Source organism: Urocitellus parryii, chromosome 6 (genome assembly GCF_045843805.1).
Source record: "Urocitellus parryii isolate mUroPar1 chromosome 6, mUroPar1.hap1, whole genome shotgun sequence".
NCBI lineage: Eukaryota > Metazoa > Chordata > Mammalia > Rodentia > Sciuridae > Urocitellus > Urocitellus parryii.
In genome coordinates, this window is record NC_135536.1 from 43,881,230 (window position 1) to 43,908,006 (window position 26,777).

General features: G+C 35.5%; 1 protein-coding gene across 2 annotated transcripts in view; it reads left to right on the plus strand.

Annotated features, from left to right (window-relative positions):
- Positions 1-6,976: 6,976 nt before the first annotated feature.
- The window catches only part of Nubpl (NUBP iron-sulfur cluster assembly factor, mitochondrial), a 220,715-nt gene continuing 200,914 nt past the window's right edge, over positions 6,977-26,777 (plus strand). The window contains exons 1-3 of one of the 2 annotated variants that reach the window (XM_026413836.2): positions 6,977-7,099; positions 7,668-7,815; positions 11,520-11,554. In XM_026413836.2, the coding sequence (XP_026269621.1) occupies positions 6,992-7,099; positions 7,668-7,815; positions 11,520-11,554 (291 nt within the window). In that variant the 5' untranslated portion in view covers positions 6,977-6,991. The remainder of the gene's footprint in view (positions 7,100-7,667; positions 7,816-11,519; positions 11,555-26,777) is intronic. The other variant, XM_026413846.2, reaches the window with a different exon arrangement.

Here is a 26,777-nt window from a genome sequence, read left to right on the forward strand (position 1 = left end):
TCACTACCAGAGAAAATGAAATAAAAAAGCAAAACCATAGGAATGTGAGGTCCTTTGTGTAGTGAGTATTTGCCCTGGGTGACAAATGCTTCTTCCAAATCCTGATTGTGTGGCTTCTATTTCAGGATAAGATCTTCTTTGAAGTTTTAAACAAGCTACATATGATGATATTCATCTACAAACTAAGGTTGTGATCTTTGTCTAAGGGTTCAGCTCAAGCTTATAAATTATAAATTTAAATGTCAAATCACCTATAATTTATCTGGCTGTGAATACTGGCATTTAGAAACCCATCCCATCACACTCTAGAAGTGGATTTTTTTTAGTCACTTGAAGACATACTCTCAGAAGTCTATCCAGTGTGATATGTACATTTTTAATTTTAAGAATGGGTCTTGGGGGTGCTGGAGTTGTGGCTCAGCGGTAGAGTGCCCGCCTTGCACGTGAGAGATCCTGGGTTCGATCCTCAGCACCAAATTAAAAACATAAATAAATAAGTGAAATAAATGTATTATGTCCAACTACAACTAAAAAATGAATATTAAAAAAAAGAATGGGTCTGGGCACAGTGGTGTGTGCCTGTAATCCCAGCAGCTCGGGAGACTGAGGCAGGAGGATCACGAGTTCAAAGCCAGCCTCAGCAACTTAGTAAGGCACTAAACAACTCAGTGTTTGAGTGCTCCTGGGCTCAATCCTCAATACTTCCCGGCCAAAAAAAAAAAAAAAAAAAAAAGAAGTGGTGGGGGAAACTTCTTTAATAAGGCTAGTTTAAGTGAGCTAATATATGAAAAAAGGCCAGCAAAGTCTCTGATATGGGAAAGTCCACAAATTTCTTAGGCCAGATTTTCTACAGAGGTGCTGGCTGATTGGAAGCTAGTCACTTAAACAGAATGATTCTTTATTTTAGTCTAAAAATTTGTATTAGGTATAGATAAGAGACAGTTTCATACTTGGAGTCACGAGGGAAGAGATTTGGAAATAAAGTGTCAGGCGAAGTAGGATAAATTAATAGTATTGTCATTTAGACAAGTCCTAGAGATGGGATGAAGTTTTTGTTTTTGATAAGTACTTGGACTGGTTAGAGGTTTAGTTACAGACAGTAACCTTAAAGTGAAGGAACTGGCATTATTTTCTGAGCTTCATTCAGTATATTCAAAAGAGACTGTCCTGGCTGAGCTGAGCAAGGGAGTAGAGCATGTTCTCGGCGACATTGAGGACATCTGGGTCTACTGACAGGCAATGCAGTAATAGCTCCTCCTCTGTGTGGGAATCTGAATTTTCAGTGACTCCTCAGTCACTCAAGAAGGTTATTTTTTTTTTTTTGAGAGAAGGGAGGGGCAAATTAGCAGGTACAAATCTGGAAAACAATAAACGATTTCCCTAGACAAAGTTGGGAGACTTTCAAGAGCATCCTCCTTGTTTTGATCAATATTTATTTCTTTATAAATTTTTGCCGAGATGGTGGAGACTTAATTTTAACATAGATTCCACTAGGATTGTAGCTAAGTTACAGGGAGCTTGTGTAGTATCCAGATGTCCACATAGTGCAGCAGATTTAATCCTCAAGGTCTTCTATTCATTTTGGCATCCATGGAGATGCCACCTACCTAACCATTCAGATTGTTGCCAAGTGTTCCCTCATTCTTGATTGTGAGGCCTCTTTAGGATCAGAAGTTTCTCAACCATTCCTTGGCTCACTCAGGCCTGTCTGCTTAAACATAACACTCAACCATTTGATCCTGGGGTCCTGCCAAAGTACTGAGTTCCACCTGGGAATGGAAGCATTGATTCTATTGTTCTCATATAGAGTAGAGTCAAGTCCTGCAAACTGATTTGGAATTCTGTTGTCCTCCTTTCCCACTACGGATTAATCTTGGGGAGAGGTAGTCAAAGTATATGGGCTTTCTTCTTAGGAGCTGTAATAGGCATAGATTATTTTAGTTCAAGTGATGGAAATGCTAACCAGTAGAGGTTTAAATAATTAGTTATCTCACATAATAAGAGATCTGGAGATATAATAATAAGAGGACTAGTATAGCAGCTTAACTGTACCACCAAGAATTCATTTTTCTACCACACTTCCCCTATGTTATCTTTTTTTTTTTTTTTTTGATACTGGAGATTGGACTCAGGGGCACTTAACCACTGAGCCACATCCCCAGCCATTTTTTGTATTTTATTTAGAGACAGGGTCTTGAGTTGCTTAGTGCCTTGTCTTTGCTGAAGATGGCTTTGAACTCATGATCCTCCGGCCTCAGCCTCCCAAACTGCTGGGATTACAGGTGTGCACCACTGAGCTCGGCCCGACGTTATCTTTACTGAGTTTTGTCATTGTGTTTATCACAACTGTGCTTTTCGTGTTCACAAAGTGATTGCCATATATCCAGGTGTCACCAACTAGGTTCTACTCTACCAGAAAAGCAGAGACTTTCTCAGAACCCCCACATTCCCAGAACATTTTCCTCATATCACATTGTCCAGAACTATGTCATACAAGGTCAGAATATGTTCAGAGTTAGCATGTGAGACTGAGGAAGTGAGTATATGGATTTCTAGCCTTTTTTTGAAGGTGGCAAGCGTTCAGGAGATTGGCAAGGTTACCTGAGTTCTTGTTTTTCTTTTCTCTCCATTCCCCATAGTTTAATATAGTCTCTTTAGGACAGATACTTATTTATTCTGTTCAATGCCCATTTCTAGGTACCCAGTGCTTTCCTCTACTCTATAAGTTAGAGATATTTCGATGCTTTATTTCTCAGCCTCTCTTGCTTTTAAGAGTGGTCATGTGACCTGGTTCTAGCCAGTTCAGGGAGTGTGTGTACACACATGTGTGCAGGCACACATGTGATTTCCTTTCCCAAATAGAGCCAGAGAAACTCACTGTGGAAACTTTTTACCTTTGTTTTTTTTTTACTATTATATGGAACATAGTCTTGATGCCATCTTATGACTATGAGGGAACAAAATTGAGGATACCAAGACAATGGAATAAAAAGAATTAATTTGGGATATGATAACAACCATGGACCCATTCATTGCATCAGATCTGTAGGTTCTACCTCTAAACTTTTCATATGAGACTAATATACCACAATTTGCTTAAAATAATTATAGATTTTCTGCTACTTTCTGTCAAATATAATCCTAAGGCAAGAAATCATATCCTTGTATCATTATACAAGTCTTCCAAATCTATTGTTTTTGCTAGACCTGTCTAGCTAGACCTGTCCTAAAGGGTTCCCATTTTCAAAATCCAAAGGCAAGAAAGTAATCTCTTTTCCCTGATATTTTGCTGTGTCAGAAAGTGATGTTACATAGTCTGTCCAAATGAGGAAGGGCTATATGAGATACAAAGAATGACAGGGAAATAATTCCTGATAAATATTTTAAAATGTGTCATCATAGTTACAAATGCACAAAAGCCCACTCAATTTAGGCTAAGGCAGAAAGGGAATTTATCTGATGGATGTGAGCATATCTCACGGATCTAAGCATAGAAAGTGTAGCCTCATCCTGCTATGGACTAACTACCACCGAGGGAGGGAAAACTGCTAGGAACCAGTGCAGGTCTTTTCCCCTCCCTCTACGAACACATAACCTCTTATCATCTACTTTCTTCTTATTATTAACAATGGCCTTTTTTTTTTTTGGTCTGTTCACATAGCAGAAAATAGTCATTTCAGCCTTATCAGGTCAAATGCAAATTAAATTGAGTAACATTTCTTTTTCTATTGTTTAAGTTCTCTGCAGAAAGAATCTGATTGGCCCAATTTTTCATTGTGCGTCAGTCTTTAATCAAATTAGTGATCATAGGGATGGGGTCAAATGAGTGAATCTTAGAGGCTAACGGAAAATATTCTTTTGAGAAGGGGCCTTGGGTGTGTGAGAGTGGCTGTTGGAGAAGAAACAATGGGCATCTTATTATTCTTCTGAAATTTTAATAGGCTTATCAGTAAACCAAATTAATGATTCATTTATTATAGAAAAATCAGTCACTTGTTCCTCCCTGTATATTTTCTCTCAAGGAATGTCAATTCATTCTGCTTGCCCATGTCATAAACTTCTACATGATTAGTAATCCTAAGCAATTATTAACAGTAAACAATTTCTATGTACTATGTGATAGGCATTCTACATGCATTTATTAAGCTGGACTTCACTACTACTCTACAAGTAGGTATTATCTATTTTATTAATAATCAGTGAAATTTAGAGATGTTAAGTCAAGCCTCCAAATCTCCTTTGAATTACCATAAAGACAGCATGTCTTCTTGCCTCTGGTTTCTAATCCATTTTTTTTTAAACCTAGTAATCATGATATTTCTAGAACACAAATCTGATCATGTTTTATTCCTGTTTAAAATTAATCTTTGATGGTTCCCTCAGTCTAAATCCCTTTATAAATCCTTTCACGATTTGGCCAATCTGCCTTGGGCATGCTAGGCAAGAGCTTTACCACAGAGCTACATCCCCAGCCTGCAACTGCCATCTTTAGCCACCTCTATCTACATCTTTTTAGTCAAACTATCCTCAAACTATACAAATTATTTGCAGTACTTGCTTGTTATTTTGTCCTTTATTTTATTTTCAATTAATATAATGATTGTACATATTTATGGGGTAACAGTCCATTTCTTCTCTCTGTACAATAACCATTTAGTAGTTCTCCCAGCTAACTCCTACACATTACCTGCACTCAGGGCTCCATACAGATGTTACCCTATTTAGAAGCCTTTCCTGGTTGAATAGGGTTCCTCTTCTTAGCTCTCCTGTAGCACTCAGCATTTTTCTCCTGAATTTATCACACTGTACTGTAATTGCTTGTTAATTTATTTGTTCTTCTGCTCTGGACTATAAAGTCTTTCAGTGGAGGGATTATGTCTGGTTCAAAACTGAATAAATAAAATGAATATAGTAAAATGCTTTACATGTAGTAGTTTAATAAATATCTGTTGAATGAATGAATCTTAAGAAAAAGTTTCACAGGGCTACCCAGAGAGAAACAAATATTTGGCATTTCCTGTTTAGTGAATGGATTATTCTGAGAGTTGTTTCCTTTATCACTGTACTTTTGGCTCACAATTTATACAAATTAAGCAGAAAAAAATATAAAAAAATAATAGAATTAGTTGAGAAAACATGTCACAAATGATAATAAAGTGATATAAAGCAAGTTAAAAAGTGTCAAACCTAGTGTAAATAAAGTTGGATGAAACAATAAGTTTGTGGGATTAGGGGATAAAAATCAAGGAATTGAACGTTTTTCTCAGAGTTTAGTACATGGAATGTACTTTGATGCTAATATTGATACTGGTCTTGGAGATCAGGAAGGAGTCCTTTTCCTCCAGTGTTGAAGATTAAACACCTGAGAAACGTGGAGGCCAGCTTAGAAAGTTTTATTTAAGAGAGGGACAGAGGATGATGTAGACTTCTTCAAAAAGAAGGGGGCCAGAGCTGGGTGCCCCCAGGAGTAGGTGTGTCTTGCTCTTTTTAAGACCTCCAGAATTCCCCATATTCTCAGGAAGGAGTAGCACAAGGGTGTAATCCCTTGTGTTGGTAAATACAATCCCCTAGAGGTGTTAGCATCCCAGTTGAGCTGGGAAAGTTTGATCCTGTAGGTTAGCTGTTAACAACCCAGGGATAAAACACTGTCATTCTCTCTTGACCCCCATCATTCATTGTCTACACTGACTGCCAGGCCTTCTGCCCTCTGCCTTAGTTTGTTGAGGAATGTGACATTTCCTATCCCCCAAAGTAAGGTGAGGCTGCAAGCAGATTGTTTTTTGGCAAAGAAAGCCTGTGGGGAGTCAGTACAGTGGGCTCATTTTATAGAATTATTCTCTTAATCTTGTGTTCCCACCATTCTCAGCTATTTGTCCCCTGACAAAACCTCTCACTTAATCTTTTTTTTTTTAAATTTTATTTTTTTTTCACTTAATCTTTATAATAATTCTTTGAGGTTGTTATGCCTGTATTAAACATAAGAAACTTGAAAATCAGTTTAGAATAAAATAAAATGAATGAACTTGTGTCTTTGACCTACAAATTAGAAGCACATGAAGGAAATGAGAATCTGTCCTAGAAAATATTATGGAGATTGAGGGTAAACTGTACCACATCCCAATCATCCACTTGTTGGGCCTGGTTTCCTGGATCAGTCCCAGAGCTCTCCTAAAGCGATTTCTCTCACTTTCTTATCTATTTCGGGTTATAGGGATGCTTCATTTTTTTTTTTCCCTCCAGAATAAATTCCACCTCTTTCCTCAAGCTCGGTCTCCTTTCTTCCTCCAGGATAAATTCCACCTCTTCTCTAAAGATCTGTCTTATTTAAGCTCTCCCTACATCCCAGTGGGCTGAGGATTGAGTCTAGCGTTTCCCCCTCCCCCCACGCTAGGCTAGTGCCTTACCGCTGAGCTACACCCTCAGTCCTTTTGAGGGAAACTTGCCTCCTAGGGACCCGTTTTCTGATTTAGCTAAATTTTTCGAATCAAGTAAAGCACCAGACATCTCTTCAGGGGAATTGTCAGCAACACAAGCAGTGAACAGCATAACAGATCGGGCAGAAAAAAAAATTTAAAAATGTAAGATCTTTAACCGTGGCTGTGTTTAAGTGACCACATATGGTACTATGCAGTAAGAAAACCTGAAGTAATTCTCAAGTTCTGTTGTTTCGAATTTAAGTCGGGTCATACCTTCTTGAACCAAGTCTCGGTTTTGTTACTAATAAAAATAGAATCCTAGTAGAGTCTTTTGCTTTCTCTGGAACTCCGGTAAGGATAAAAGGAGCTGTTATGTGAAAACGCTTCGCAAACATTTGGTGAAATGTTGAAAAATGCTTTGTAGCCGGCCACAAACAGGACCAGAACAGGTTTCCCCGGCTGAAGAAACGTAAAGACCAGTCGCTAGGGAGAGGAAGCCGCGGTTGCTATGTGACGTCATTACTCCGCGTCTGCTACGACATTTCCCAGCAGGGCTCAGGGCCGCTTTCCGCGCCATGGGGACTTGGCAGCATCTGTTGCTCCGTGGTGGGCTGTTGCTCCGAGGTGGTGGCAGGATCCCTGCCCCGCTTGGGAGAAGCCGGTCATTGGTGTGTCGGCGCCAGGTCCGTGGTGCTGCAGAGCTGGGGGAGGCGGGCGGGACGACTATGTGAGGCGCCCGTGCTGCAGGTCCCCCTGGCATTGCCTCTTGCCAGGGACTCCACTCAGTCCCTCTTGGGTCCCTTCCAGTTGCAGGCTCTGTGAGACTTAAGTTAGTTGGCTGGGCTTGCCCGCTTTTCCAGCAGGCCCTCAGTAGGACCGGACTGGGACGTGGCGGGGCATGAAACAGATGGTTAGAACACGGATGTGTGTGGCACATTGCTTTCTTGGTTTTGGGTTATTTAGTAAATAGGTTAAAGAGAAGGAAAACACGAGAAAGATTTAACTCCGTAAAGAGGCAACTTATTTCCATTTTAAAAGCATATCCTAGCAGAAACATTTCAGTTTAAACAATGTATCTTTACAATTGTGATCTGTAACAGGTGAATACCATTAAATGCAGAACTAGTGGAGAGAAGCAGAATTAGAAAAGAAAGCCCTCTTAATTGCAAAATCAGCATTGTTTTTACTTTTACAGCGTGTGAGTGGAGATGGTTTATTTAAAACACTTTTTTTTTTTTTTTTTTCTTGAAGTTGTCTGGCGCTGACAGTGAGAACCTAAAACAAAGAAGAACACAAATCATGTCGCGAGGACTCCCAAAACAGAAACCAATAGAAGGTGTTAAACAAGTTATAGTTGTGGCTTCTGGGAAGGGTGGAGTTGGAAAATCTACTACAGCAGGTAGAATATTCATTCTGATTCTGATTAAGAATTCACACCAGCTGGCAAATGCACATTATAAAAATTATTCTTTAATTTATTGTTTATGAAGTTACCAATAATTGATTTCTTAGTATCTGGAGGTGATATTGAGTGGAGCTTAGATTTGGAGTTAGACAGAACTAAATATAGAACCAGGCTGTCTATACCATAACTGAGGAAAAAGTGGCTAGTTACCCAGCAGATCTTCACTTTTCTTAACTATGAAAAGGGGTCAAGTGCCCTCTTTCATAGGATGGTTATGCAAATTAAACAAGCTAACTAGTTAGACTCCATCATAGTAAGTGCTCAGTAATTGGTTACTCTTATTCTTAAAACACCTAATAACTTTAAAATATGTATGCTCTTTTCCTGTCTTTATCAATGAATATGTAGCCACATATCTGCGGCGAGATTGCTTGTTTTTGTGACCTTTTTTTTTATGTAACCATAATATAATTTTCACTATATATAAAGTCAACATTGGCCTAATATTTGAAAGTGCTTGAAAAGGTTTAAAATTGTTTTAATTATTTAAAGTGTTATCTACCCTTTATATCTTTTATGTTGACATGCTACGAATAAAGAGGTATTTTGGTGGTCTTTTTATTGATTGTAAATTTGTTGCTAAAATCCTACTTTCAGAACCCAAAAAAGAAGTGCCACCAAAATCAGAATTTGGCTGTGGTTGTAGTTTGCCTGGCATGTATATGGTCCTGAGCCTGATCCCCAGCAAAGAAAAAAGAAATAAAATTTTGAGTTAATTATTAGTCAAGACTAATAATTTCAAAAATTTTTTTAAAGAAATCTTTTATTTATAAAAATAATAGTTATGTTAGTGTAAATATAAAAGGGAAGTTTTTTCCAATTCTCACTAGAGGTAACTTGAATTTTTTTTTCAGCTTTATTGAGGTGTTTTGACAAATAAATTTTGTGTATATTTAAGGTATAGAATTTGGTGTTTTGATATACGTACATATTGTGAAATGATATCCACAATCAAGGTAATTAACACATCCATTACCTACCTAGTTAATTTTTGCGTGTGTGTGGTGAGAATACTGAAGATTACTATCAGTGAATTTCAGGTGTACGTTATTATTAACTATAATCACCTGCTGTACATCAGGTCTGTAGAACTTATAACTTTAACTTGTATTAGACCCTTGTAATTTATTAATTTGGAGCCATAAAGTATTCATGTTTTATAAATACCTCATATTGAATTTTTAGTGAGTTCAGTAGGAATGGTTGCTAATTTAGGCCTTACCCAATCTTTTCTTGCAGTTGATTTTTTTAAAAAAAATTTTTATCTTCATTATATTTCATTTTGTAAATTTTTGACCTAGTTCTAGACTGGCAAGATTTTTTAAAAAAATTGTGTTCTTTTCAGATTGTTAGCCTAAAGTTAAGAAGAATATATTTACATTGAAATTCTTTAGTTCTATTGAAGCCTTTTTAAAATAAGACTGGGTACGAATTCTGTGCATTTCATTAGAGGTCTTCTGTGTAAACTTGAAGCCATATTTTGTACCTTCTTGGTATAATTGTTTTATAGTTGTACAACCAGCAACCAGCTATAGAGTATTATTAGCTTTGGTTTTTCCATTTTGACCTGAAGGAAATTGTGGAAGAGTTTGTCAGATGTTTTAGAGAAATTAAGGTTTATCAAGTGTTGTGAGATTATTATCCATATCTATTTGTTAGATACTGTACTATTATTAAAAATGATTAGTGATTTGTTCTTAATGAATTCAGGCTATACCTACACATTTTTTTTTTCCTTAAAGGCTTATAACCCATTTGGTGATTTGTTTTTAAAATTTAGAAGCTCTTAATCTTTGGTTCTAGAATCTTCTCTAGTTTTGGAAAATTTGAAGTACATTAACCTGTTTTCAGTAGTGTGAATTCTTTTACACACTGTGATTACATAGACTGGATAAAGATGGGAAGTGTTTTCCCGATTATACTTGTGTGTGCATTTTTTGGGATCTGTAGGCTAGCTGCTTGTTTAAAACAGATTGTTTATTGTTTTTAGTTGGAAGATGATCTGTTGTCATGGAATGTGACAACTTTTAAATAGGAAAATGTACGAAAAAGTGAATAGAGTGTGACACGTAGTAGGTGCTTCAGTAAATGTCCTTTACTTATTTTTCCCCTTTAACATTGTACCATGTGTTCCAAACAGCTAGTCTGTATTTTTTCATGACAGTTCTGTCAGCATACCCAAGCCTTAGAAATAGGTTATTTCTTTGTAACTCTGTTGATATTATATTTCTTTCCCCTGATGTATTTTTTCCTTTTCCAAACTATTTAAAAATACTTACCATTTGAATATGTACACTAGAAATATTTTCAAGATATGCTAGAGATACTTATCAAGTTCCATTCCTTATGTACTTTATTTATTTATCCACGTATGGTACTGTGGATTGAACCCAGGGGCACTTAACCACTGAGCCATATCTGTAGCCCTTTTTATTTTTTACTTTGAAATGAGGTCTCTCAAAGTTGCTTAGAGCCTCACTAAGTTGCTGAGGCTGGCTTTGATCTCATGATTCTCCTGCCTCAGCCTAAACACTTTAAATATAGTATTTCATTTAATCCTCACAACAATTATAAAGTAGGAATTATCTTTGTAGAGGAGGAAGCAGATTTACAGGTAAAATAATGTACTCAGGGTTATACAATAGAAGGTGCTAGAGCTGGGATTTGCATCAGGTCTGCCGCCTTCTTCTCCTCCTCCTTTTCCTTCTTCTTCTCCTTCTTCTTCTTTACTGGGGAGTGAACCCAGGGGTACTTTTCCACTGAGCTACATCCCCAGCCTTTTTAATTTAATTTAATTTTTTTATTTTGAGACAGGATCTTGGTAAGTTGTGTAGGGCCTTATGAAGTTGCTGAGGCTGTCCTTAGTTTTACCGTCCTTCTGCCTCAGCCTCCTGAGCCACTGGGATTACAGCATGTTCCATTGTTCCTTGTGTAACTACTTTAAAGGAATCACTTTGATACAATTTATGGTATTGTTCTATAAGGAAATGTTATTCACAGTATGAGGGTCTATTTATTTATCAGTCTTGGAAGTATGTTATTGATGACCTCTCTTCTTAGATGTAGCATTCTTCCATTGCTGGACTAAAGAAGGCTTTGGGATCACTACTTTCCTACTTTAGGTCTCTTTGATTCACTGGCATAAGCAATTTGGGAAACACATTTTATCCTTTTACCTTCTTCTCTTCCCTCTGTACAGTCGCCCAACCTTTTGTATACATGTGTATTTATGAGTTTAGATACTTGGGACCCCTAAAATATCAGCATTTATTTCTAAAAGACATAGGATCATATCCATTTTTATTTATCAAAAGATAAATTTCTATAAAATATGCTTTTTAAAATAATTGAATTATGTTTTAAAATAAAAAAGCCAAGTGGATTATTTGAACAAAATTATAACAGTTTATAAACTATTTAAAATGTTAATTTTAGGAGCAGTATCTATTGCTAAATTATGTTATTGCTAAATTGCTTTTTTTTTTTTTTTACTTTCTACATTCTCTCCATGTCATTTTTCTTTGCAAATAAGGGAGCTATATTAAAAATTTCTATACTTGGTTATTACACTGAAAATATTAAAGTCACATGAATTTTAATAGAAGTTACTAAATTTAATAACTTTTTGTTTCTTTCAGTGAACCTTGCACTTGCACTATCAGCGAATGATTCGGTAGGTATTAATAAAAATATTAATTTATTAAAATAAACATTTTAATAAATATATATAGTTTTACTTTATATAGTTTCATGTCTTTAAAGAACTAAAAATGCTTCCATTAGTACTGGTTGCATTTAATAATAACACTTAAATAGCATTTAAGTGTTGACCATATATCATTTGCTATGTATTCCAGAAAAGGCTTTCACATTTCTGCAAGGAGATCATATCTTAAACTAATTTTCACAATTTACAGTCTGCAGAAGGATTATTCTGGATTCAATTTTTAAGTGTTAGTAATTCAGTTATTTTTTAAGGTGCAAGATACTATTAAAATAATTTATGTCCATTGAAACAAAATTCAAGTAGAATATGTATGTAACGTAAAACTGAAGGATCATACTCCCTCCTTTATGCTTAAGAATTAACTGTAGGAAGTAGTTGTATGTATATCCTTTTGCTCTTCTTCTTTCCACATAAAAATTAAAAAAAATGTATGTATGTTAATGCATGTCTCTCTATGATATTTTTAATGGCTGCTGCATTATTGCTTGACTATAATATATTTAACCAGTCAGCTTTTGATGAAATATTTAGGTTGGTTCTCCCCCACTTATTCTAACGACACTATAGTGGAATTCTTATATAGCATTCTTACACAGAAAAGATATTTTTGTAGGATAGATTCTAGAAATAAAACTATTAGATCAAAAAGTATGTATAGATTAAATTGTACCTATGTACTCCTAACTGCTTCATTTTTTATTTTGCTATAGTCTATGGAGGTACTTAGTTAATTTTGGGTGCTTTTTTTTTTAGATACTTAAAATAAAAATTAACATTGGATATATTGTGTGACTCCATAAATTACCAAAGAGTAATGAAATTACATACATATTTCAGAATTGATTTTATTTTCTCCTTTATACATTTTAAAATATAGGCGAGAATTATTTGACATGTCTAGCTGTGACTGTGCTTCTAATGTACTTTCTACTATTACTATGCAATTTCAGTTCTCAATAGATAGCGTATGTGGAAAAATAATGTGTGTTATCTATACAAGTATTATACTGATGTAGGGAATCCATAATCTGCTAGAACCCAGAGGTAGGCATGTATATATTTGTGTTTTCTGATGTTTGACTCAGTTATTTCTGAAATTTGGAAAATAATGAACAACATGTATGGTATTTTGGTCATCTAAATTTTATTCACTGTGGAACCAAGTAGTATAATTGGATTTTTTTAGAAAAGAAAATATAATTACATTTTCTAAAGTTGTGCTTCCCTAATGAGAAGTTATACTCTAGTGTCAAGATTGAAGTTTCTTTTTAAATTGCCTTACAACTTTCTTCTTTTTATTACTTTCTTATATCTGATGTTGTCTTCTTTTTGAATTTAATTTTTATTTTTCTGAAGGACATCCTTGAGTCCTTCTGTGCTTTGGTGGACAGAATAATGGCCAACCAGAGATGTCCACATTTTAATTTCTGGAGCCTGTGAATATATTGCCTTTCATGGAAAAAAAGGCTTGCTGGTGTAAGATTATCCTAGATTATCTAGGTAGGTTCAGTGTAATCACAAAGGGTCTTTATAATTGAAAGAGAGTCAAAGTCAGAGGAATTCCATGTGTGAAAGACTCATTCCATCACTGCTGACTTTGAAGATGAAGGGGGATCACTGGTCCAGGAATATGGGTACCCTCTACGAACTAGGAAAGGCTAGGAAATAGATTGTTTAAGCCTTTAAAAGGTATATGATTCTGCCAACACCTTAATCTTAGCTCGCTGAAATCTACTTAAATTTGTGTGATAATTTCTTACAAAAGAAGTAGGAAACTAATAGATATAGGAAGTTAAATTTTTTAGTTTTTTAATTTCCAAAGATGTCTTTATTTTTCCTTCATATTTAATAGTTTAACCAAATGTAGAATTCTAGGTTCAAAATTATTTTCTCTCTTGACTTTGAAAACAATTTCTTCAAGCATGTTAATAAAATGTCTGATGCTAGTTGGATTCCTATTTCTTTGTAATGATGTATGTGTTTCTTTATTTTACCTCAAAGCTTCTAAGGTTCTCTTTATGACCTTAAAGTTTAAAAAATTGTCACAAATATATCTGTAGTTGTTGGTTTTAAAAGTTTTTACCTGCTCAAAAACTGGCCTTGCAGTATCAAGTCTTTTTTAGCTTAGGGAAAACTTTTTCTTATTCATTGATTATTTTTTGTGATGTGTTTGTTTTTTTCTCCAGAAACCTATTAGATACATACAGACCTTTTATGCTTGTTAATTTTTCTCTTATATTCTCTATCTTTGTCTTTTGTCTTGTGTTTAGAAAGATGTCTTAGACTATATTTCATAGTGATATATAGGATTTTAGTTAGCCCTTCTGAAAAAATTTAATTCGGAAATTTTATTTTTTCCACTTTTCTACTTACTGTCTCTCAATAAAAATAGTCACACCATTCTCTTGGATCTCTCTGGGGAGAGATTAATTTTATTAATCACAATGAATATAAATGTTTTTCTTAATAATCTCTCTTTGTTTAATATGGTCATTTTTATAATGTGCCACCCTGATGTACACTCAGTATTTTTGGGAATTTGGGAGATACACAAATTTTCTAATCCTACCCCAGACCTTCAGAATCATAAATTCTGCTATGGAGCTCTGCAATCATGTTGTAATCAGCCTTTTAGCTGATTTGATGCTAAAGTTTGAGAATCATGGATCTAGGTTTTTTTGTGCTTCATAACAGTGTAGACACATTACATACCCTTAAAGTTTTAAAAACCAGCAAAGACAAAAGGAAGACAAATGTCTTTCAATGATGATATATATTCAAGGTCAAATGTAATAGTAAATCTGCCCCAAATAAGTACCTTTTATTCCAGGGAAAAGCATTCTCTCTCTTTTTTTTTCATAGAGTATTTCCATGAGTGTAATTATATTTGATTCTCACAGAAACCTATCCACATAGTATTTATCAGTTTTACAGCCTTATTGATTTTTCCCTGTCCTTGCCACATTTCATCAGCCAGCAAAAATCCTTGACTATATCTGCAATATTTTTCCAATACTTATTTTTCTATTTCAACTATTCTTACTTTAATTAAGGCTCATATTATTCTTTTGGCTTGTTTATACATTTATACCTCAAACAATTATTGAGTGCCTACTCTGTTCTAAGTGCTGTGTTAGTTTAGAGGATACAGAAATGAATGAGTTGCAGAGTCCTTGCCTTTGAGGAACATACAAACTAGTACACCACTGCAGTGACCTCTTATCTGCCTGTGCTCAAATCTTTCTAGTACATGATGCCAGATTACTCTTTTTTTTTTTTCATTGTACACAAACAGAGTACAACTTTCCATTTCTCTGCTTGTACACCATGCAGAGTCATATCATTTGTGCAATCATACATGTAAAAGGGTAGTAATGTCCGTCTCATCCACCTAGATCACTCTTAAGTATTAGAATTATATAATTTCACTGCTCAGAGTCACAGAGGAATGCCTTATGTCAGTATTTAAGATTCTCCATCATCTGCTCCAGTATACTTTCAGGGTTTATCTTCTTTAACTAGTTCTGTGCTTCAGCTAATGAGAATTACTTGTGGAACCAAGTCTGAGCTGGATATGCCCTATTCTCGAGAGCTTTGTAGTCTGTCTTCTACATTTCTACTGGAATGTTCTCTTCAGCTTTGTGTCTGCTCTTGCAGACTATGTATATGACTGTGCTGGTTATATCCTGCACAAGGGTGCTGGGCAAGGGGTTGAGTGATGACAGAAATCCAGTCCAGCCTCTTGATGTGCACCTGTGGGCTGCTTTCTAATTCTTACATGGGAATTTTATGAACCATCCTTTTCCCCAGGGGCAGTTCAGTGAAGTGTTCCCTGAATTCTCCCAGAGTGAGGGTCTTTTCTTATTTTGTGAAATCCAGTAACATTGTTTATTTGTATTATTATTGCACTCATGTAGCCATTCTAGTAATTTTTGTACTAATAATATAATTAACATTTACTGAACACTTTATTATTTTAGGCACTTTTAATAAGTGTTTTACATGGACTAATTTAAATCTAATGACATGATTCATTTTCTCTTCATAGCAACTGGATAGGAATGTATACTATTAGATCTTCACTGTAGATGAGGAAGTAAAAGCACATAAAGTTGAGTAATTCACCCAAGAAAGTAAATGGCAGAGCTAATAGTTGAATGAAAACCCAGATCCTGTGCTTTTAACCTACTTCTCCTATTTTGTTTGGATTCTTACAATTAAGAACTGGGTTGTAGCCTAGGAAATATAGCGAGATCCTTTAAAACCAAACAGGTCAGGTGCATGATGGGGTACATCTGTAGTTCTATCTGCTCAGGAGGCTGAGGCAGTATTGCTTGAGCCCAAGAGTTTGAGACTAACTTGAGCAACTTAGTGAGACCCTGTCTCAAACCAAAACCACAAACCAAACAAAAAACTTGATTGTCTTCATCGTTGCTACCTTCAGCAGCTAGCACAGTGCCTATGACTTAGGAGATGCAAAATAAATGTTTGCTGCATAGATGAGAGCACATAGGCAGATTTTATGATGTTTTGTTTTTGAGGAGTGTTGTGGGATGTGAACATTTGTGATAAATTGACAGTCTGCACACATTTTCCCCCTGCTTTTTAAAAGATGGTATCCTCTCTGATTCTACTTAGCCTTCTTCTCATTTTATACTCTACCCAGTAATTCTTCTCACACTCTCAGTTACTACTTAAATGTCCTTGACTCAAAATGCATCACCAAACTGGATATCTCATCTGGCCCCCAGACCTGTCTGACTAGCTATCTACTGTAGATGACCACTTAAATGCTTTAAAAGCATTTAAAACAGTCTATGTAAGACTAAATTCGTTCCTTTCTTATAATTGTCTTTCTTCTGTGGGAATGATACAGTTTCCTTCCATTCCCATATTAATCAAGGGTGTGAACCCTTGGGGCTAGTTATGATAGTTATTTTGCTTTTTTTTTTTTTTAATCCCCAGTGCCTAGTCCAGTGATGGAACATAGTAGGCTTTTGATAGATGTTACCAATGATCATGGAACATGTTAAGAGGGTGTGTGTATGCAGGTACGTACACATACAATATACATGGGAAATTCCAAATATTGGTTAAGTTGTCCATAGTGTGTGCAACATAATTATGTTTTTTTTTTCCTGAGCAAATGAAATAGTTAAAATCTAAATGGAATAATGTATATGAAATGCTTAGTACAATGGTTAACCCATAGTAAGTTCTAAATAAATTTTTAGTGTAGATAGCCAGATAAATGCCTTTTGTAAGTAACTTCAAAATAAAAGTGAACATGTATTTTACTTACTTTAATATTTTAGCAAAATTTATTTTGAGTTCTTTCCATTGCTAGAATGATCATTAAGTAGAATTTTAATTGGATTTAAAAATGGAAAAGGAAGCAGTATTATCTTTAAAGAGTTTGTTTCTTTGGTTAATTCTTTTTCCATTTATGCTTATCTCAGAATATTTGTTTTCCCTCATGACCACATAATGTCTTTACACGTATTCTTTCTAGATGTACTGCTTTTCTCACAAATTATTAGGAGTGGTTCTTTAAACATAATTAGGATTATCTTAAGCCTCTGAACTTCTGTCATCATATTAGGACAAACCAGGAAATTTTAGTTCAAGGTTTAGTTTTGGGTTTTGAGATATTGAACAGTCTTGGAACAGAACATATTTTGTGTCACCATTTACAGCACCGTTATTGACTTCATTACAATATGTGTATAGCTGTTAACAGTTTAAGTTTTTGGTTTCAGGCAGACTGGGGCATGATTTTGGCTCTGTGTCTTGCAAACTACATGGTTTTTGCCTATTTCTACCTTATAAAGTTGTTGTGAATATTAAAGGATATAACACGTATGAAGCACTTACATGGTGCTGGCACATAGTGAATAATTCCATTAAGAGCGACTTGTATTAGCTGTTATGGTACTGCAAATGCAGCCTATTCATGGTATTATAATCTGGAGTATTAGTTGTGATGTGAATGAAAATGAAATATGGATGTCACTATGTTTCTCACGATTGCAGTTGGGAAATTCTGATGTACTTACTTAACTCAAGTTTATAAGTTTGGGAGCTTATCATTTCTTTAATACCAATACTTGTAAAGGAATTACACTATGCTAAATTAACCTGTTCTTAATGTTTTTATTATAGCTAGGAAATATATACATATATATAATAGATGTATTCCTTATGAAAAATATTTTGTTTCAGTATTATGATCAGCCATTTGGAGGAAAACTATACTTTGTGCTTAAAATGTAATTATTTTGAAGCTAGAGGGGAAGAGGGGAAACTTGGGGCAAGAGGATAGATCCAGAAGGAACACTTGCAAAATCATTGTTTTTTTGCTTTTTGTTCTTTAGTTCAAAGGTAATTCTTGGTAAGAAGTGTGTTTATATTTATAAAGGCACTCAGATTCACTTTTTTTTTTTTTACAATTACTAAGGAGAAAAAGACTCAGAACATATTTTTATAATTAGAGAAAAAGTCTTTACTAAAACTAAGGCTTTCTTTTAAGATTTGAAATGGAAATACTTATTATAGTCAATGAATTTTCTTGAAAATATTTGATCATTGTGATAGGCACACATATATGCAAACGCACACACACACATACATGCAGCCATACATACTGAATAGATTTCTGATGAAATATTTTTTCTTGTTTTTTTTTTCCATATATAGGCTGTTTGTACATTTATCAAACATTTATTGAGGGCTTGTAGTTTCCTAGCTGCTCTGCCTGATCTGGAGCATATAAGTCATACCCCTGTCCTTATTTAACTTATTGTTCAAGTAACTATTAAGAAGGTAGCTTCTAGTTTGTACCAGGCTCTGTGCATGACATGATTCTTTGACTTGTCTCCAGTCTACTTCTCATTTACCACTGATGCTTTTCCCAATCTTTATTGCTCTCCTCATGTTTTCTGTCCCACTTCAGTTTCTTTATTTCCAGTACAGGTCTTGCTTCCTATTCCACATGAAAAATAGGCTTTTCTTGGTGATTCTTTAATGTTCTCTCCCTCTGTTAAGTCTATCTCTTTCTATAGTCATTATTACCTTCTTTCCTTTCTGCTTCAGAGAAAAAGATGTCAATCCTAATCTCTGCTTGGGCTCTCAATTCTTTGTTTCCTGCCTCTTCTGGAACTTTGACTTAGTTTCTTTTTGTTATTTTTAGTTTCTCTACTGATTCCTTCCCCCTAGGTCAATAGACCTTTATGCATCTTACTCATATTCACTGAGAAACATAAATTGTATTTATTGGGTGAGTGAATGAATCAGCAGACTTTTTAAAACCCCTGCTTACCCTCAAGATTTTGTTCTCTCTGTTACTTTCATATTATAGCCATGCTTAAGGGAGTAGTCTACATTGGCTGTGTCAGTTTATTCAATGCTCGTTCATTTTTCAACTTCTGTAATTTGACTTAATCCTGCACTATTGAGTCTCTGCTCATCTAATGTTTTAGTCAGCTTATTTGCTTCTGTGACCAAAGGATCTGACAAGAACAATTTTAGGATAAAAAGTTTATCTAGGGGACTCATGGTTTCAGAGGTCTTAGTCCATAGACAGCGGAATCCATTCCTTGGGGCCTGATGTAAGGCAGAACGTTATGGTGGAAGTGATTAGCCCCGGAAAGCATCTCAGAAATAGCACCAGGAAGGTGAGAGGGAGAGAGAGAGAAGGGGGGGGGAGGGGGGGAGGGAGAGAGGGAGAGGAGGGGAGGGGGGAAGAGAGAGAGAGAGAGAGAGAGAGAGAGAGAGGGAGGGAGGGAGGGGTAGGTGTGTGTGAGGAGGTAGGTAGAGAAAAAGGAGAAAAAGAAGATGAGAGCGCTCTCTCCTTACCATGACAAAATATGAACCTCAAAGGCACACCCCCAGTGATCCACCTCCTCTAGCCAAATCCTACCTGCCTAGTTATTGCCCAGTTAATCCCTATCAGTGGATTAATACACTGATTAGGTTATTGGCCTCTATAAGCCAATCATTTCACCTCTAAACTTCTTGCATCGTCTCACACATGAGCTTTTGGGGGACACTTAATATCTAAACAGTAATATGTAGTTACCAGTATTCTGTCAAATATATTTGTTCTCTTTCTCTCTTGATTCTTCTTGATTTCCTACTGCATTTGATACTGTTGACTGTAGTTGCTGCCACCTTAGAGAATTTTTATTTGATTGGCTTTCCCAAGTTTATTCTTTCTTGATTCTTCTTTCTCTGATCCTTTCAGTTTCCTCTCTAACTTTTCATATTATTCCATTTCTATACCTTCTTATTTTTCTTTTTTAAAGGAATTTAAATTTTATTCTCAGTATAAAGGAAACATTGGTTAGTTTCAATTGAAAAGATATACACACAAAATGCTTTCTTGCCACGAGATGAAGTCCCATTTTCCTTCCTTTGAATCTAAGCTGGGCTTATTGACTCATTTGAACAATATAGTGGAGCTAAAGTGATGATCTAACTTTTCAGGTATAGGTCATAAGATTTCTTACAGTTTTTAACTCCTTGGAATGTTCCCTCTTAAATTCCAGCCATGATACAATGTGATGCCTAAGCTGTATAAAGGGATTGCTTGTTGGGCGCATCAGTTGAAAGCTCCAGCTATGCTTCCAACTGAAAGCCAGAATCAACTGCCAGGCATAATAAGACTGTTGCTTTAGTCCTATCAAAACTTGAGGTAAGTGGGAGGGAAAGGAAGTGAGAAGGGAAATCACATGGAAATGGAAGGCGATCCTCAGGGTTATACAAAATGACATATAAGAGGAAAGGAGGGGTAAGACAAGATAATACAAATGGAAGAAATGATTTACAGTAGAAGGGGTAGAGAGAGAAAAGGGGAGGGGAGGGGAGGGGAGGGGAGGGGAGGGGGGATAGTAGAGAGTAGGACGGACAGCAGAATACATCAGACACTAGAAAGGCAATATGTCAATAAATGGAAGGGTAACTGATGTGATACAGCAATCTGTATACGGGGTAAAATTGGGAGTTCATAACCCACTTGAATCAAACTGTGAAATATGATGTATTAAGAACTATGTAACGTTTTGAACGACCAACAATAAAAAAAAAAAAAAAAAAAAACTTGAGGTAAATGTAGTCCCAGACAAATTCTGACTGCAACCCCTTAGATGAACCCAGTGAATTTACAGAACTTTGGGCCTTCTTATTTTTCTCCCTTATAATATTGCTTCTTTAGCCTCTACCTCTTTAGAAATCTGGATCCTCCTCCTTTTTTTTTTGAATCCAGGGGCACTTAACCACTGAGCTACATCCCCATCCCTTTTTAATATTTTATTTAGAGACAGGGTCTCCTTGAATTTCTTAAGGTCTCACTATATTGCTGAAGTTGAGCTTTGAACTTGTGATCCTCCGGTCTCAGCCTTCAGAGCTACTGGGATTACAGGTGTGAGCTACCACACCTGGCTCAGATTCTTCTTTTGGTAGTTTACAACATCTTCGTTTGATGTTCTGCAGATATGTCAGATTTAAATGATCTAAATGTATCCAGAATAATTTTCTTCATCTCCAAAACCTCCTATTCATGTGTCCCTTAATATTTCACTTACATATTACTATTACCTCTTTTCAGTTATTGACTGATGTGTTATGTAAATTTTATATATCTATATCTATATCTTTACAGGAATTTGTAAAGAGCAGCAGGAATGACTTATCTTATTCTGCAATGACTGGAGTTTTAGCTGGGAAGATTTAAATGGGGAGGAGTTGGCATTATCTGGAGGCTATTCAGTCATATTCTTGGTACCTGGATTGGAATGACTTGAAGTCTGAATTCAGCTAGGATTGTTGCTTAGAGGGCCATTATATGGCCACTACATATTGCTTTGGATTCCCCACAGTATGACCACCTCAGTGTGGTTGAACTTCGTTGTTGGCTGAGAGCTCCAAAAATTAATGTCACATTAAATAAGGAGGAAGCTGTTTTGTCTTTTGTGACCTAGCCTTGGTAATCAGGCTGGAATCTTGGTTGAAGTAGTCATGGCCTTTCCAGATTTAAGGAGAGGGCATGAGAAACCTCACCAGTGAGAGGAAGAGTATCAAGAATCTTGAAACCTTGACATCATCCTTGTCTTTCATCTCTTCTATTCCACCTTTAAATATCAGTTTTTTTTTATTTAAGTCTTTTTTATTTAAGAAATATCTTTTCTCCATTGTCATGTCTTTGTTTTGATAGTTTCTATAATTTTATAATTGGCTAATTTAATCTCTTCCATCTTGACTTAACCTATTCCTCATATTGTTTGTAGAAAAGTTCTTATCATATACGAGTCTTAGCCCAAATTGCTTAGCTTAGTTCTTAAGGGCTGGACTATCTAATTTTTCACTCTGAACTTGAATAGGCCTATACTGCTTCTTTGCATTGACTGTCTTCCTTGCATTCCTTGCCAAATCCTGTTATCTTTTCAGTCTCATGTTGGGTGTTAGTTCCTCTGTGAAGCCTTCTTAGTGGCTTCAGATAATGTCACATTCTCCTCACTTCATTCAGATGTCGATTTCATGCCATAAGGGTGAACATGACTTCCATGTGATCAGTCTAGATCTGGGCTGCATCTTAAATCATCTGCCACTAATGTCTGGCCCATTGTTGCATACTTAGTAAACTCTTGCTAAGTGATTGAAAACAGGTTGCACTTTGGTGGAATTTTCCAAAGTTTTGAATGAGTTACTGGGTTTTCTCAAAAGTCCATAAAATTACTGAGGAGTCATTTTTGCCTTGAGAGAATTATGCTTAGAGAAGCTTTTAAAAAAGGGAGTTTACATCCTGTGCTTCAGCATTTTTATTTTGGTTAAAACATATACAGCAAAAACCAGAAACTGATGTTAAAATGTTGTTCTTATGTGCCAGAAAATTTAGGGAATTGGGCAAGTATTACATTTAAAACAAGCTTTGATAAGATTAAAGGCAATGAGAATAAAATTGAAATCAGAAGAGTATTGTTTTTGGTTGTGTCATTTTAAAGCTTTAATTTTGGCCGTGAAATATTTCACATGATGGATTGTGTTCCAGCCTGTTTCTTTCTGGTTAGGAACGTGTGATAGTTCACTTTTGGCAGTTGTACTGTGTGAAAGGGCTTCTGGGGTCAGCACTGCTCTGCAGAAATGGGTCAATGGGCATTCAGATGAAAGGGAAAACATTTTTAAAGGGCCTTTATTTATTGTTGGTGAAATAAGACAAAATAATTATAAGCTTGAACTTCTCACTATGTTCCTGCTTCCTTCTTCATCTCTTAAATGTTTTGCCAAATTAATCACATCAACCAATTTTACAGAAAATGGATTGCTGTTTTAAATAGTTCTTTTAGCTATTATTAAGATGCTTCTTCAGAAAATCTCTCTCCTCTCTTGTCATCCAAAAGGACATAAGTCTTCTTTGTACTTCTGTAAAAATCTTAGATGGCCACTTAAAGAGAGCAGATAGCATGTTCTACTCTGGGTGATAAAGTACAACCACCTATTTTTCAGCTAAGCTAGAAGAAAGAACTTTTTTCCTACTGTTGCTTTAAAAGATGATTTTATTACTGTCAGGACAGATAACAAACTAGGATTTTCTAAGCAATAAATGACAAGTTAGATTACCGCCTGTGGCTCTTAAACATTGTAACATTCTTGAATTAAGAGAGGAAAGTACTCTGGTAGTCTTTGAAGGCAGTCTAGATCCTCTGCATGGAGATAAGTTTGCTCTCAGCAGGAAGCATAAGACAACTGCAAACCCTGGAATAGCTTTGCCCTCAAATTTGTACTAGAATGTTACCTGGAGTGTGATGGGGTTCTTTGCCATGAAAACTAAGGTGGTAGTCTTGTCCTTTGTGCTTTTGAGGCAACTTAAATAAATGATGACCAATATGTTCAATCCTATTTTTCACATATATATTTTCTTTAAAAATGATTAAAAATATGATTTACTTAAGGGAGAATGGGATATCTGTGTCATGTTTCTTTTGGGCTACTGAAAATATTATATGCAGCTGAAGAGCATCCTGGCCAAGGAACATTAATGAAAATTATTCTGGATGGGCATAATTCCATTGGTTTATGATTTTGTCTGTTGGCCTCAGTGCTTATGTATGCAACAGAATAACAAATACTTAATTTCTATTTACCTGTTTAGTTATAGAGAGGGATTTGTCATAGAAGTTAAGGAATGGCTATTATTATATCACATCATTGCCAACTAGAAATGTGAAATGTGGTTTAAGCAATGGTGTCAGAGACATAAAAATTAAAAGTTTGTGTAAGAAATTAAGGAAATTAAGTATTCAGATATAATAGACATTTGTAGGATCCAGAAAGGTACCTAGAACATAGTAAGTACTTAGTAAACTCTTGAATGAATGAACATAATTATCCTTTTGGTAGAAGCACTGAATATTATTCCCTTGATTTTCATTTCATACAAATAGACTTTATTTGGATGTTGAAGGAAAGCATGCTATTTGAAACAAGCACATCTTCTGAAATGACCAGTCTGTAGGTAAAATAGGGAAGGCTTTATGTTTGTGGTTATCTTGGAAGTGTGAACCATGTCAGTCCCTCTCATATTCTTTGTGGGGAACTGGTGAATAGAGGAGTAAGTTTTGAGCAGAAACCTGGGTAGTTACCTGTACTGATAGTAGAATGTGTTTTAATTAGTTAATTAAAAAAAATAAGGTGAAATTTGCAGTGATAGAAGAGGTATGATATTGTGGTCCACATCAATTGCATTATGAAAGGCTTGTTCCATTTTTGAGGTCAGATCTGATTGTAAAGGAAAAATAGGAGCTTGGATGATTGAGGCTTGCCTTCTATTTTTTTTCAAATAACATGCTTTCCTTTAATGTCCTAATAAAGCCTATTTGTATGAAATTAAATTCAAGGGACTAATATTCCCTTCTACCAACAAGGATCATTATGTTCATTTATTCAAGAGTTTACTCAGTGTGCTAGGTGCCTTTCTGGATTCTGAAGAAGTAGTGGTAAAAGTTAAAGTTTTCTGTGTTCAAGAAGTTTACAATCTAGTGAAAGAGGTATAATAAACAAACATACTTTAGTTAGTAATAAGAGTTATGAAAAATAATAAGGCAGTGTAAGGAAATGGAAAGTGATGAAAGATGCTCTTTTTGATAGGGTTGTTCAAGACATAACATTTGCGCAGAGATCTGAATGAATTGAGAAACTGGATGATAGGAAGAGCAAAATCCCTAAGGTGGGGTCAACTTGGATGATTGAAGGATAGTGGAAGGGACAGGTACATGTCATACAGATCCTTGTAAACCATAGTGGAAATTTGGATTTTTTTTTCTAAATATGCTGGGGTGAATTTTTGACCAGAGTGGTCTGATTACTCCTTAAAAGGTTCTGGCTGGGATATTGAGAATAGACTGGAGGGATGTTAGAATGGAAACAGGGAGACTAGATAGTGGCTATGTAGGAATGAATCTATGTTAATGTTGACAGCTTGGACTGTGGTGGTAGAGGTATGATAAGTTCTTAAGTTCCCAAATCATTTTGAAAATAGAACTAGGAGAACTTGTTGATGAATTGGGTGTGGTTGGTGAAGGAAAGAGATAGTTTTCTGTTTTTTTTTTTTTATAAAATCAAATATATGTAACATGAAGTTGACCATTTTAGCTAATTTTATTATTTATTTATTTGGGTACTGGAGATTTAACCCAAGGGCAATTTACCACTGAGCTACATCCTCATCCCTTTTTATTTTGAGGCAGGGTCTCACTAAGTCACTTAGAGTCTCGCTAAGTTGCTGAGACTGGTCTTGAACTTGGATCCTCCTGCCTCAGCCTCTAGAACAACTGGAATTTCAGGTGTGAGCCATTACACCCAGCACTATTTTTAAATGTTAATTCGTTGGCATTAAGTATATTTATATGGTTGTACAATAATCACCACTAACTTTCACCATCCCAAACTGAAACTCAGTATTTATTAGACAATTTGTCTCACCAATCTACTTTCATTTTCTGTGAATTTTACAATTCTAGGTACCTATGTAATTGGAATCATACAATATTTGTGCTTTTGTGTCTGGCTTATTTAGCAAAGTATTTTCAAAGTTTATCCATGTTGTAGCATGTATCAGAATTTAGGTTCTTTGGTTTTCGTCTTAGTAATGTGTGAATGGCAGTAATGTTTCCTGAGATGGAAGACGTCTGTGGGAAAGAATGAGGATTAAAAAGCAGTTTTCTTGTAGGCATGTTAAGTTTTAAATGCCCAACAGACACCCAAGTAAATATGTTGAGTAAGTCCAGAGCTCAGAGGAGAGGTTGGGATTGGGGATTTAAATTGGGTGTTATCACAGCATTGGTGGCATTTAAGGCAATGGAACTGAAAAAGATCACCTTATAAGGAAGAGTAGATTTGAGAAAAATGATCTTTTAAATATTTGTGCATTTTAAGGTTGTAGTAAAGAATACCATGTATTTTAATACTAATCTAAATTACTAAATCTATAGAGTTAAAAAATGACATTGGGGGTTGGGGCTGTATCTCAGTGGTAGAGTGCTTGCCTAGCACATGTGAGGCACTGGGTTCAATCCTCAGCACCACATAAAAATAAACAAATAAAATAAAGGCATTCTGTCCATCTATAACTACAAAAAAAATGACATTGGTTTTAAATGTTTTTATTGGTATAGCACATTGGTGTTAAGCAATTGTTTGCTTGTTTTTTGTTAGCCAATTACCTTACTTTGCTGACTTATAATCAGGGCAATCTTTGTTCTTTTAGAACTTCTCTGAATAATTAAAAAATTTGTGTCAGGATGAACTGGGTATTGCTAGTATGATTATTTATAAAAGCTACACAGAACAGAAATTGTATCACGATAGGGACAATTTGAAAATTAATAGATGCCAGTGATAATAGCATAGAGAGGGCTTGTTTATGAATGGAGTATTTAGTGAGGTTTCCAGCTGGTATGAGCACGGGTGGCACCTATCCAGTGGAAGGACATTTTGGAAAAATGTGTGTATTTGTTTTCCTAATATCAGAGAGGCTCCTTAGAGGCTATTGGTCTTTTTTTTTTTTCCCTCTAGAAAATTAAATTTCAAAAGAATGATCAGATTACTCTGGTAGAGTAAGGTGGGAGTGGAGGAAATATTTAGAATAAGAGGTATATTTGCAGTAATACTGGGGTAG